The 14,184-nt window shown below is 46.1% G+C and overlaps 1 protein-coding gene across 1 annotated transcript in view; it reads right to left on the reverse strand.

The window, feature by feature from the left end:
- Positions 1-45: 45 nt before the first annotated feature.
- Positions 46-14,184, reverse strand: part of gareml (GRB2 associated, regulator of MAPK1-like) — a 33,611-nt gene continuing 19,472 nt past the window's right edge. Inside the window, exons 3-6 of the mRNA XM_018743915.2 lie at positions 13,026-13,156; positions 8,564-9,751; positions 4,084-4,259; positions 46-2,561 (exon numbers count right to left, since the gene is read on the reverse strand). Coding sequence (XP_018599431.2) covers positions 1,550-2,561; positions 4,084-4,259; positions 8,564-9,751; positions 13,026-13,156 — 2,507 coding nt within the window. The 3' untranslated portion in view covers positions 46-1,549. The remainder of the gene's footprint in view (positions 2,562-4,083; positions 4,260-8,563; positions 9,752-13,025; positions 13,157-14,184) is intronic.

Below are 14,184 nucleotides of genomic sequence, written 5' to 3' on the forward strand. Positions count from 1 at the left end.
ACAGCCATCTGACAAATAGTACACTATACATGTTCAGACAGCAGTGATTAGTAAATGAAATTACAGCCTTTTAATACAATGTACTTAATTACAGGCATGTTCTTAACATTGTAGAAAAGACACTTGTTTCCCTTTGAAAGTTCTACTCTAAGAAGTTTTAATTTTTATTTTATAAACACAGTTCAGACACAGTGATTGGAGGGGGATCACGTTTACCGTGAAGGTATCTAATCTTCTGTAGGAGCTGCTTCGCAAAGCATTCCGATACGTACTGTGTAATCTGCTGGGGCCTGAGGATGCGCGATTCCAGTGAGTGTGCGTGGGTGGGGAGGACAAGGCTCGACGTGCAGCTTTCCAGCCGCACAGCTTAAGCAAAAACTCCCACAATGCAGATTTCGGGACTTAACACGTCCTGCGATCGTGCTGATGGGACTCCGAAACGCTTCGGCGGAGCTAGAAAGAAAAGCCAAAATGGTACCGTACGGCAATGTCCTAATGAACGACAAACTGTGGCTCACTTATGGAAGACAGCAAAATGAGACATTTTTAAGAACAAAATGTAAACATACATTTGTGCTATGAAGAAATCATGCGGCAATAGTCCTTATTCACTGCACCTGTGCGAATTAATTTTTAAACCCTGAAGTACATGGGCCGTATCCATGTGAGAATTTATAAAAGTCACAGTAAAGAGAGCAGGTATGAGGTGAGACACTTTTCTTGATCATTAACAACTGGCCTCGCAGTCCTGTGTCAACATGCCGTACCTGTGTAGCAGATTCCCTGCGGAGACCGTTTCACTTTGAGCGTAACCGTCAAGTAACCGATTTCAGTCTTGCTATCGACATCAGCCAGTTTCCAGAGTTGTTCCTCGTATGGAGCATTTCGGCACAAATTCTCCTTGACCTCTTATTTGTAATAAACAAGGTAAACTCCTTTTCCAAAGATTAAAGCGTACCGCAATCACCTCTGCACGTCATGGTTTTACATCACCTCACCTTGCCAACTTGGCCCAGCGTTCACAAGTTGGGAAAAAGGAAAAAATAATTACTTATGCCCAGAAATATTTCCTGCAGTTAATGATTTTCAACCACAAGGCACATAACATGATTCATAAAGCTCAGGCACATCATTAGGAAAGTGGGAGGTCACTCTACCACCAATGTGTGTTAGGAATATACGGCGGCATGCCTTCAGCAGCACATCTGTTTTGAAGTGTGACCGGGACAGGTTGCGATTCTTGGAGAGGATGAATGGATGTCGCACATGAAACTGGAACGATGACATCCCATCAGTTTCATTCACACCGTTACAATCGCGCCGTGATATACATGCCGCACGCAAAGGGAATCATGGCTCCGCTCTCCCAGAAGAACAACGGTGTGCCGTAGCGCTCTAGGCAAGCATGGAATTGTAAAGGAAACGAACAGCTATGGTGAATGGCCACTGACATCTCCAAGATTAGTGTAGTCCCTACTACTGACAGTTGTTCTGGGCTGGAGGTGGTATTATTGCCCACCGACCTTCACCCGTCCTCACCACCTCTGTCCTAGATTTTGGGCCTCCAGCCTTTGATGAACTGCATGATTTTTTTGACCTGCAGCTTGGTCAGTTTGAAGTCGTCGGAGAGGATCTCCTCAGTCAACTGCACGAAGATGCTCCCGTCAATGCGCTCCCGCACAAAGAAAGCGACCACGTCCTCCGAGAGGCCGATGAAGCGCAGGCACTTGGAGACTTCCTCCACGGAGAGTGCGGAAAGGTCCGAGGGCGGGTGCCACAACGAAACCTCCCCGTTGGCGCGCGCCACGCCTACGGCATCACCGGGAGAGGCCGCCGACGAGCTCTCCAAGCTGCTCCTGGTCGAGGAGGGCGGCACCTCGATGACACCCTGCGTGACGTAAACCCTGGTGACACCCCCCTCGGCCCCCCTGACGACAGTGGGAGAGAGGGGGGCCGCGCCTCTGATTATGATGTTCTCCGCTTCAAAGCCCTTAGCTGGCCGGGGCGGAGGGGTGGGTCCAATACTCAGTGCCCCCTCACCGCTCCTCAGAGCCTGCTCATGAGGACAGCTGCTTTGCTCCCGTCCACTCCTTCCATCCCCGGGCTTCAGAAGAGCGGCGTCAGGCGACATGCTGCGGCCGCTGCAAGGGTCAAAGGCCTCGGAAGCCTGGCGGTCTCCACCGTCCAGCCACTCGGCTGGGGAGGACGAAGGGCTCCTTGAGTAACCCGGGTTGGCGAAGGGGTTCAGGGCCCCAAACGGAGCAAAGCGCTTCTGGGAAAGTGGAGGTTTCAACCTGGGACAGCTGTAGTAGCTCTTGTGGGCGGAGTCAGTGCTCAGGAGAGGTGTGGAGCGACCGCTGGCCACACTGGGCGTGCTCTCTGCGTAGCCCCAGGGATCGGACCAGGAGGCCTGCGCCGGCTGCGCGGCGGGAGTGCCGCCGCTGCTCGCGAGGGGCCGCGTTGAGGAGTCGGTGGCCTTGCAGTCGCCCCATGTGCAGGGGTAGCAGTAGAGGGAGTAAGAGTCGGGCGAGGGGGAGCAGCTACCACTGCGGGTTCCGGAGCTGAAAGAAATCCTTATATATAAATACTTTTTATGTCACTGCACAAACGATGCCTTCTTACAGAGCAATTTTAACCACTTCATACAGCTGTTTATTTTACCAGAGTAACTCTGGGCAAGTCCTCTGCTCAAAGGCACTACAGCAGGACCCCTTCCGGGAGCCTTCATGTCGAAAGCCTTTACGTACAGCCCTCGAATGGCGGTACCGAGCATAACAGCAGAGCGCATTTAACGCGCACGTCAAGCTAAAAAGCTCTAAACCCGTGTTTTCCAGCAGCTTGTTTCCACTTGCGGCTTTACTTTCTCATTTGCTTCGGTTCGTTCCCACGAGATGCGGTTCATTGTCTCTCACTTAATGGAACCGCGCAGAAAATTCACCACCGCGCTTCCAAACGCATAAGCGAAGCTGGGGGCGGGGGCACAGTCGCAAGCATGAACACACTAATTTAATACATACAAGGGGCCTACATGACTCTGTAAGGGAAGGGGGGAATTAAAATGAATGAATGCTGCGCCGCAATTGAAATGTCAAAGTGTCAGAGGGAAACGGCAGCGAAAAAGCCCTTCTTTTTCCTGCGCGCAAGGGAAGTAATTCATTTACAGCACTGATGCTGCGATTGTTAAACAGTTAAAACATTTTAGTTTGTAACAAGAGCCATTAGGACATGGGACACCGCTGAATGGGCTGTTTTGTACAGATGCCTAGCGATACTTCAAAAGGTCCAAATAAAATTCGTCAGGGTCACTGGTGCATTTTCCATGCCACATGTCACAAGATGTCGGCCTGCGACGTCGTTTCAATTTAGAGATTTAATTTGGTTTAAAAAGAAGGGAAGGGAGCAGGCGAGCTATGCTGGCCCACCTATACTCAGGGCGCGCCTCCCGAGTGTTGGCGTTGTACCCTCGGCGGCTATCTTGTTCAAACCGTTGCCGCGTCTGCTTACTTTGCTACTGCGTCGCTCGGCAGCGCTTGTGATTTTTACGTCAACCGCTTTCGTAAATGCGAGCAAAGAAAACCTCGACGCCATCAGAAGCAGACGGTTTACGTGCTAGTGATTAGGAGCCTCGGAGCCTCAGCTGGAGCAGACTTGCCACCGGTGCTGCTTCGCTTAACAGCAAACTGCTAAGCGTTCCACATTTGAGACATCGTGTTCACGGGATAATCCTGACAATGGATTGCGTAATCGCCATCCATGCGGAAATTCTCGAGCTGGGCCTGAAGAGGCACACAGGAAATACATGCTACAGTAATTTGCATGGTAGGTGGAGAGGATGGTCTAAGGCATTTCCATGGCAACCGGGTTGACATAAAAAGCACGATGCGGTCTTCGCGGGAGCTCAACAGAAACTCAGGGCCATTTCATCATCATATTAATTACTGGCCCAATTCAATTATCGGAATTAGATTGTTTTTAGGATTTGGCTCATTGAATTTTATACTTGGAAAAAATGTATATACACAAAGAGGTTGTTGTAGAAGCTGGTTAAGAGCTTTGATTAATGGCGGGACTAGGGAAACTCACATGTCCTGAAGGCCAGAGGAATAGTAGGAAAGGCTTGGGCTGGGAGAATGGCAGTGGGATGCTTGAACCTGGGCCTTGGGGAAGCGGGGTGGTACCGGTGGGCTTGGGGCCGGGCCGCCCTTCGTGCCCCTCGGGGGTATTGGGGGGGCATTGAGGAAGCGGCATTCCTCCTTCACCTGCACCAAAGAGAACCATTCAGCTGTGGACCAGCCATACATCTCACGTCACAAAGGCCACGGAGTTCAGCGGACATGTACACCCGTGTTCTGACAGGTACCCTCAAAAGGGAAATGTGGCAAAAGTTAAACTTAACCTTTGCATGGCAAACAGACACTATGAGGTGCCATGATGTCATACGTCACAGCTGTGTGTGCAGAGACAATGACTTTTGTTTTGTTTTCCCACAAAGGACCGGGCATTCCAGCACCGTCACCTGGATACTTTTGTGGGCGCAGACACTTGAGAATCGCGAGCAAGCCAGTTTTAAATGAGCCTAGGGAAAGTGCAGTGTCTCTCAGGCTTTTCCAATATGCTCTCCCCGGTGTGTTACAATAGATCTTTGACCAAGCTTCCTGAATGGAAGGCCATTTGTACTACAGTATAATATCACAATGGGCAACTTCAGTTGAAATTCAAGAGTGAACTGCTGCATAAAGAAAGTAGATTAGTGGCAGTCTGGAGGGCCGGTAACAAGATGATGTATGACTGCCGAGGGTTTGAAACCAGTGGCAGGAGACATAACGAGCTAAGCGGAATAGTACCGACGTGCTGAAGGTTGTTACACTGCGGTCATACGTTCATCTCACGCCTCAAAAATCCCATTACGAGCTCCCCTCGGCATTTTTAGGCGATCACGTTTGTTAAATGGAACATTTTTATTCTACAGAAACAAAAGATCATTATTATTTATCCCATCAATGTCATTTCGGTGCTTTAAATTTGTAATTATGTGCAAAAAGTGCTTTATGTACAGTGTGGGTACACTACCTTTCGCGATGAGTATATAGAGTTCAAAGAATAACCCCTAAAGAAGGAAATGTTTTAATCAGTTAGAAATAAAAGTTCATCAATTTTTCAGGTTCTGCTAAAAAATCATGGGAAAACAATCGTCAGTAAATTGTCAATTTTACATGTAAGTTCAGATCCATTAAAGAACAATAAACCCAGCCTACAGTTAAGGCAGAGAATCACATATATATAACGGTAGAAATTAAAGATAGTGTAGCGATCATCCAGTTTTTTTCTAATACTTAAGTTTTGCTTAATATAATTACTGACTTTTATTAGTTTTTCATGGACAGTACAGGATGTGTTTTGTATTTACTGTTCACCATGGAAACTAGCCCATGCATGAAAATTCCACCAGAAAATGTTTCATAAACATAATGAGTGTCTTTTTTCCTTTCTTTACATAATAAAAGGCTGAAGACTCTTACTTTAAGTTCACGCAACAAAAATTGAATTGGAGGATAATTCCGTTGCAATTCTGCCTTTAAATCTAAGAAAACAATGCCAGGCATTGACACTTACTCCGAATGAGTCCAGTGCAGAATGTGCCTGGTCATTTAAGAAACTTCTTGTGTATTCAGTAAGAGTGCATTTCCCAGCTGTACACACACGACAGTGTAGCGCTAAAAAGCCTTACAGCGTCGCATCCGGCCTTCTAGCGTACAATAGCCGATGAAACAGCTCAGTCGACCCTCAGCTACTTCGGAGAGCCAACTTTGCATGGATCATAGCCATGTTATTCGGAATACACCATTGATAAAACCTGCAATACGTTCAAAATCTTGAAATGGACGAGCAAAAGAAATGTGATGACACCAATCCTTCATATAAGTTAATTTGTTCTATGAAATCATCATGTTAGGAGAATGCCCTCTGGGGAGGACACTACCATTTCTTTCTATTAATGAAAAGTTTCTCATAAAATTTTGTAAAGTACTAAAATAAAAGCAATTTATGCATGCAATAAAAACAAAATCATATTTTATAATATTTATAAAGCCTATCATTTAACCTAATAGTACATCTGCTGAACGATGCATTTCGGGACAGTGGCGGAAAATATTTTTTTTCCCCAAAAAAAATGAAAAAAAGAAAAACTAAAACACAAAAATGGGCAATAAAACAAAAAGAACATAAATAAATATTTACCTACAAATGTACATATGTGCATAGCTGCAAGCGAACATACCTGTATAACGTCCCATCAGCAGAGCCATGTGTCGACCTATCACAGCTCACTTCGTATAGCAATTGGCCAATGAGAGCAAGCCTAGCATGTGCGCAGCTTCAGCGGCTCCCCTCTCAAAGTCTGCAAAGCTCCCCATATTCGTATGTCTCGTGGCACTCCTTACCCATCATTTTTCATTTTAATTTTTCAAACTGAATTTTTAATCAAAGTAAAATTTTAATATATGCTTACGTTTTCACAGAATAAAACGCATATATAAAAATACGAAACATCGAGAACCACGGATTTTTGGAGCAACAGCCACTGCGCCCCATATAGTAGGTTGTTTTGAGGATGGACTGTATTTTCATTCATTTATTATTTGTAATCGCTTTTCCAATACAGGGCCACTGAGGTCCAGAGTCAATGCAGGATGTATCGGGTGTGGGGCAGGGCACACCATGGCCAGAAACATTTTAAAAATTTGGCTTGCAAATGTTTATGACATAAAAAAACTAAAATTCAGAAGATCACTGCCTATATCTTTCATTCTCAAAAGCACACAGACACTGAGCCATTAGGGGCACTGTATAGCTAGATGCTAGATGATCTTCATTGGATCGTGAAATTTGGGCTTTATTTACACTATTATAACAGTATTTATGTTATTAAAGCAAATCTCGGAATTTTTCCATATGAAGACACTTCATAGTTAATTTCAGTCGTTCATTCATGCCAATTAGAACCATTTTATTTATTTATTTTTTTTTATTTCCATACAAAAGGATTGAAGGGCATATCTAAAAAATTATGGGGTTGCACATTTAAAAAAAAAAAAAAAAAAAAAAAACCTTCATCAAAAGGAACTTCCTTGGAGTGGAACTACTGCCACTGGAGGTGAAGGACCGTGGAAGTGGAACACAGCATAATGTTATTTGTTTCATGAATTTCTCTGACACAAGGAGGCACAGTTATATGGCTAAGCACTTCCCCCAGCACCAACAAACAGGCCTTTATCAAACACACTAACGCAAAGTGCAGGAGCTCCAGTGCACACGCCTTTGGAGAAGACCTTATTATCCACACATGCAAATCCACCTGGAGAGCATTAAAAATGTACTGGGACAACAGTCGTGGATTCAGCTTATGGAACCTGAGGACCGAACGCTGGGTCACCATAAGACCATGAATTATCATAACAACATGTTCTGAGAGGAAGCTGGTGTCAGTGAAGCTGAGAGGCAATGGGGAGAGCTGTTTGGAGGGCAAGAACTAGGTGTGGGTATGAGTGTCTGGAAGGGGGGGGGAGAGAGTAATAACAGATTTGGTAGAGATATGGTCCACCAGACTTGACATTCATCTGAAGTATGTCTAAAGTACGTCGTTGGCAAATTACTGAACGGATCACACCCTGCCGTGAGTAAGTCAGAACAGGGTATAATTCCTATTACAATACGAGGCTGATATGTGTTAAACGGGGGGGGGGTGGTTTGGTCAGTGACCGCCGTGTCCCCTCCCACTTCGGCCTTCCGCCTTGTGTTGCCGCCAGGTAGGCTCCGGCCCGCCGCGACCCTGCTTGGGACAAGCAGTTGTTGACATTGGTTGGTTGGATTTGTTACACATCTAAACCAAGGCTTCTTAAGTTTTTCAGCAGTGGGATGTCAACCTTTCCAAAGCTAGAGGTCACCCACAACTAAACCATATGTGGAAAAAGTACTGTGCTATAAAGGTTCAAGATGGGCTGAACAATCAGCTGCCTTCCATTTCATATCTTTATTAAGGAATTTATTTATTTTATTTTCTATGGTAGGAACGTACACATAATCAGATTTTTTTTTTTAAAAAAAAACTTGCAACTCTGACGTGAGCCCACGACCCCTTTATGGTGCCTAGATGGTGTGTGCTGATCCATAATGTACCGGCATTCGTAACAGACTATTAATGTGCTTCGGTGTCTCGGAGTTGACTTCCAGTAAATTGGTGGTCAAAGGCTGCGATTTAAAAGCAGCGTTCTATGAATTATTCAGCGAAGTCCTGAAATTTGTCTATTAGCATTTTACGACTGAAGTGAAGTGTAATAAAAAACATCTGACTGCTCTTCCAATAGTCCTCCATTCAAAGGAGGCAGATTTGAGGGTGTGTTTCAGACTGTTTCCTGCAGTCATTAATTAGCAGAAAAGGTTGTGGTCAGACTGCTCTTTACTAGAGTGACCTGTATGTGCCATATTTACTGTGGGAGGAAAATTTTAAATTCTGCAGGAATCAGCAGTTCTTGGAAAAGGAACTACGTAGGCTCAAACTCACAGCTTCCGATTTGGGGGGCACGGGCGGCGGAGTCGGGACTGGGCTGGTGTCAATCTGCACCAATCCAATGTGGCCAGGTCCCACAGAACCCTCCAGGGAAGAAGATGAGGAATTGAAGGAAATTAAGTTCTGCTCTACTTTCCCTCCACCGTCAGACACAGCCGGGTTCCCACAGGTCTCGCTGTAAGTACCAGAGTTCTGATTGATCCAAAGCTCCTCGTAGGGGATCTCTGGATCGCCCGAAGTCCGGAATTCGTTCTCGGCCCAGTCGGGGGTCATGTACTCCCGTTCTGTATCTCCTCCTTCGCTGGGTGTGAGCATCTCGTGGGGCATGATCTGCTGCTCCCCCAGAGAGTCCCTGCAGCCCTGAGAGTGGCTATCCCCATTGGTGTTCACCAGAGCACCGCTGTAGACGCACAGGGACAGGCGCTGGAAGGACTGGGCGAGCTCATCGCGCCCATAGCCTGGGGAGGTGGAGGCAAAGCTCTGTAGGCACACACGGATGCGACGAGGACTGGCACACTCCTCGGTAAAGTCTGTCTTCGCCTCCCGCACAGCCTTTGAGTAGTCATCTGGGTTGAAGGTCTCTTGGCAGATCAGCGCACATTCCAAAGCCACCTTTTCGAAGGCAGGGTCGCTCCTGAGGAGGCCCTCAGGCAGGACGAAGCGGGGCATGTCCGTGAGCAGCAAAAAGTGGAATGGGGTCACCTCCTCCTTGCGCAGAATGCAGCAGAGGACCACGGTTTTGGAGATGATGCTCACCAGCTTGTAGCGGTGGCCCTCCCGAATGACGTGCAGGTCGTATGGGTTCCGGGGCGGGCGGCTGGGCACAGTGACATTGACAGGCAGACGGACCTTCTCGATGATGCTGCGGATTGTGTGCTCCCCCTCCTGCATCTGCAGCTCCAGGGGGCTCCGTGTGCTGAACTTACCCTTGCACTGGAAGGGCAGGCTGATGCTTTCGTTGGTCCGGTGGTTCATGCAGATCAGGCAGGGCATCTTGCCTTTTACCTGACGGCTGAAGGTGCTGCTTTTGCCCAGCTTGCGTAGGATGGTGTTGAACCGAGACTTCTCCCGCACCGTCTTGGCACACAGGATTTCGGCCTGGCCCATGAGCGTAAGCTCATCACCAGCTTGCAGCGTGAAGTTGTAGGCCTCGCTGTCTTCGCTGAACTCTCCAGACACAACCTATACGAGTGAATAAGGCATGGCAGAAAAAAACTATTACTGGGGATTTAAAAGTAAATTTACAAATCAAAAGGGTGAAAGCACTTAGAAACAACGAAGACACATCAGCCAAAAGTTTGAGTACACCTGGGCAATACCTGTATCTAAGACACATGTGTAACTCACACGTGTCCTGTCTCTCTGGGAATTGCTGCAGTAGAGCTGGGAAGATGTGGCAGCTCACTTCCTGATCAACCGGTTCGTCAAATGCCTTGTGAACAAACTTTAAGGAAGGTTCAACTTTTGTCGTGCAAGTCAAAGGACACGCACTCCACATCTCATTTTAGTAAAATGTTATTTGTACCCTCGTATTACACTGTACCTTTAAGAAAAAGGCAATTATTGAAAATCACAGATTTTCCTTTTCACGGGAAGTGCAATTTTCCTGTATTTTACATAGCAGTCACAAACACAAAGATAAATCACTGATTCAATTAACCACGTGCGTGAAACATTATCACAGTAATGCTGACTCACCCTCTCATACAACGCATACAAGGGACCCAGGCACTGGGCAAATATTTGTTAAACTAACAAAAGGAAGGGAGCAGTTATCTGAAGAACTTCCTGAAAAACACTCCAACACCTCCACAAAAGCCCTTATGCTGTTCTGCTGGCCTGCAGAACACACAGAAGAAGAATGACCCAGTGGGAAGCTCAGAGAACAGGAGAATCCCTTTCATTTAAGCACTTAAATCGTTTGAATGCAAACAGGAAGAAAAACGCTGTGTCCATTCAGCGGACTGCAAAACAACATCTCTGTAAACAAGGCACTGTTACAATATGACACCAGGCTAACAGTACTCAGCTAGCTACTAACATTTCTTGCTCCATATACCATATACCACGTGCTAGATACCTCACTGGTCCTGCCCTAGTACCGCTGAGCACAGTACTTGCCTTGATTTGTTCGCCTATAAGCCACCCAGCTGTATAAAGAGGGAAATATTGTAAGTAGTGCATTAACATTGCAAGGTGCTTTGGAGACAAGTGTCAGCTAAAGTAATAAATAATCATCATCATAATCATCATCATCACTGCGATGGACTGGTATCCCACGTAGGGTGTACCCTGCCGTATGGCTCCAGCACTGCCGAGACCACGCGCTGGACGAGCAGTTATTGACAAAGGATAATGGATAATAATGGATAATAAAAATACCATATGCAAACTGTAGTATACAGTGTATCAGAAAGAGTGGTTTAATGTCTCAAGAATGCTGGAAAAACCAGAAAGGACACGTTCTGTGTAAGCAGACCTGTACGGACCTCCCTGGAGTCGTCCTGTCTGAATTACTGTGCAGGGCAGCACTGCCACAGAATTCCTCCATAATGTATAATTAACAGTAACAATGGAGATTGGCCGCACACAATAGTGTACATTGTACATGCTCCGAGTCAGGCCAATCCTTTAGCGTCCTGAGAAAATGAAGGATGTGGCGTCTGCATTGTTTATGTAGAGACAGGCTCCATTAGGAGAGTGCCTACACCAATTATTGGAACTACGAGGGAGCCCATCACACTGTACCCCCATCCCCAAATCACATTAATACTCCCTACAAGTAATAACCTGAGGTACGAGACTAACAATAATAGGATTGTCAGTCAGTCAGTCAGTCAGTCAGTGAGTGAGGAAAGCATTAGAAAGACGTATTTCAATATGAGGGGTGCGGTGGCGCACCGGGTTTGGCCTGTGCCTGCTCTCTGGTGGGTCTGGGGTTCGAGTCCCAGTTGGGGGTGCCTTGTGACGAACTGGCATCCCGTCCTGGCTGTGTCCCCTCTCCCTCCGGCCTTGTGCTCTGTGTTGCCGGGGTAGGCTCCGACTCACCGCGACCCCGCTTGGGACAAGCGGTTTCAGTCAGAGTGTGTGTGTGTGTGTGTTTCGATATGTAGGTTTTTACGTACATTATATTCCTGACCTTGTGAACAGACTACACTAGTGTATGACTGAAGTAAACAAGACTCTCCCTCTCACATCTGAACACCTAGAGAAGTCTGGCATTAAACATTTACATTTATTCAGGTACTGTATGCTGTTGTTTATATGTACACATTAACTTACAATTATTTGTCCATTTATAGATTAAGATTATTTTTTAAATGTATGAATTCAGGTTAAATCCCTTGCCCGGGTTACAGCAACAAGACTGCGGGATTTGAACTTTAACCCTTCTGATTGCAGGGAAGTGGTTCTAGAAACTTCATTAATAGCTGCCCCAACTGTCTTATGAACCAAAAGCCTTTTTGGGTTACAATGTGAAACAAGGGTTAGAATTTGTAACGTGACTGTAATGTGATAGCAATGGAAATTCTGTATTAAGAAGGAACCATCTATGATATAATTTGCTCCAAGTGCCTTAGTGCAGTTTTTTCTCCTTTTGTGCGTAACTCAGACATCACTAAAGCACCTTTACAGAGGTTCAATGCCAAATTCCTATTTAAAGCAAAATTTATACTAAAGCTTAACTGAAACATGGAAATGCTTGCTTAGTACTGCAAGAAAAATAAACTGTTCTAACATATGATGCAGCAACGAGTTTAATTCCTTAAGTAATACCAAGCTTCTCTGATTACTACGGAACAGAAAGAAACACTAATTTTGGAGGACGCCGGCCTCAGCCTAGTGGCAGCACGGCGGCACAGCGAGTAGTAGAGCTGCTGTCTCACAGCGCCTGGGTGGTACGAGAGAACGTGGGTTCGATCCCCGCTCAGTCTGTGTGGAGTTTCCATGTTCTTCCAGTGTCTGCATGGGTTTCCTCCGGGTGCTCCGGTTTCCTCCCACAGTCGAAAGACATGCTGTTCAGGTTCCCCCATAGTGTGCGAGTGTCACGGAGTGAGTGTGTTTCACTGATGCATGGATGAGTAACCCCTTGTAAGTAGTGTTTCCAGCAGTATAAGCCACCTTGGTGAATAAGGTGTGTGGTCTGATAACACTACATAGTATCCATTGGAAGTCGCTTCGGAGAAGAGCGTCTGCTAAGTGAATAAATATAAATGAGTATCTGCCTCTACCCATGCTGATGATGTTGAACCATCATCCCATGTTCCATCCACTGATCATCACCAAACACCAGCTCTATTTTACTGTCAACCACATGCCTGTAACAGGGACTTTAATGGAAGTATGATCTGCAAGCCATCATGTGAGTTTACAGTACCATCCATACAGCCTCCAACCTAAACTGGACTGCATTCCAGAGCAGCTGGATTGACCACCACGTCTTCCCACCACTGACCTTCACGCTGAACGTAATGGCCTCCATCACGAACACTCGGTCGGGGAAGATGCCGGCAATCTCCTCCACGCTGGCAAAGTACTGCACTGGTTCTCGCACATCGCGGTCTTGGTCCAGCAGCTTGAACTTCCCTGGACAACAAGAAGAGCAGCAGTGAGATGCAAGGCTGACACTCAGGTGCGCTGAGACACGTTGTTCCACTCCAGGGTGGAAACAGGTTTACAGAGGACATGGACTCAGTTCTTTATCCTTCACCCAAGTCTGGGCTTTGTTCCCAAAAAAACACTGTGTAATAAGGGAGCACGTTTTTAAAATATAGTGTCCATCTAATGAATTTTAATCAGGACAAGCAGACACTTTAGTAAGTAAAATCCAAGAAAGGATTTTTTTGTAAGGATCAAAGACAGAGCTTACATAGACTGAAATATTTTCGCTTTTCATAATTGACAGGATATGAAATGGGCCAGATTGCTCACAAACAAATCTGAAAAACAAAATAAAGTCTGCGCACAAAATCATTCCAGTTCTAAACCAGACATTAAAATGAAGGTGGTACGATTAAGGAGACAATGTCCATACAAACGGAAACCATTAACGAAACCATCCATTCACTACCAAGAACTATTTCTCCACTTCAAGGTCACAGTGGCAAGGGCGGGGTACACCCTGGAAAGGATGCCAGTCCATCACAGGGCATTCACATACACAGTCACTGTCTCTCTCTCTCACACACACACACTTTCCAAGTGCAAGTTCATTACAATCCACCTGAAGCACACGTCTTTGGATTGGGGGAGGAAACAGGAGCATATGGGGGAGAGAAAAAAAAAAAAAACCCATGCGGGGGAAGTCTGAAAATTCCCAAGCGATACCTGCTGTACCCACATGTCACTCATGAGCGGAACCACTATACTACCGATGTCCTTATGCAACACTAAGGGTAGCAGAATGATCTCATCTTTTGATCAGAATGGGTTGAGGGCTTCCTATTTCGTCTAAGAATACGAAAATAAAGTGGGTTGGAGACTGGGGCCTTTGTGATAATCCACCAGACCATGTGGGTGGCGAGGTGAGGGTGCAGTCTGCTCTCAGCCAGCTACGGGACAAAGGCCAGGAAAGTCTGAGTGACTCTTCTTTAATGAACGTTCTCCCTGCTCAT

The sequence above is a fragment of the Scleropages formosus genome, chromosome 1 (assembly GCF_900964775.1).
Source record: "Scleropages formosus chromosome 1, fSclFor1.1, whole genome shotgun sequence".
Classification (NCBI taxonomy): domain Eukaryota; kingdom Metazoa; phylum Chordata; class Actinopteri; order Osteoglossiformes; family Osteoglossidae; genus Scleropages; species Scleropages formosus.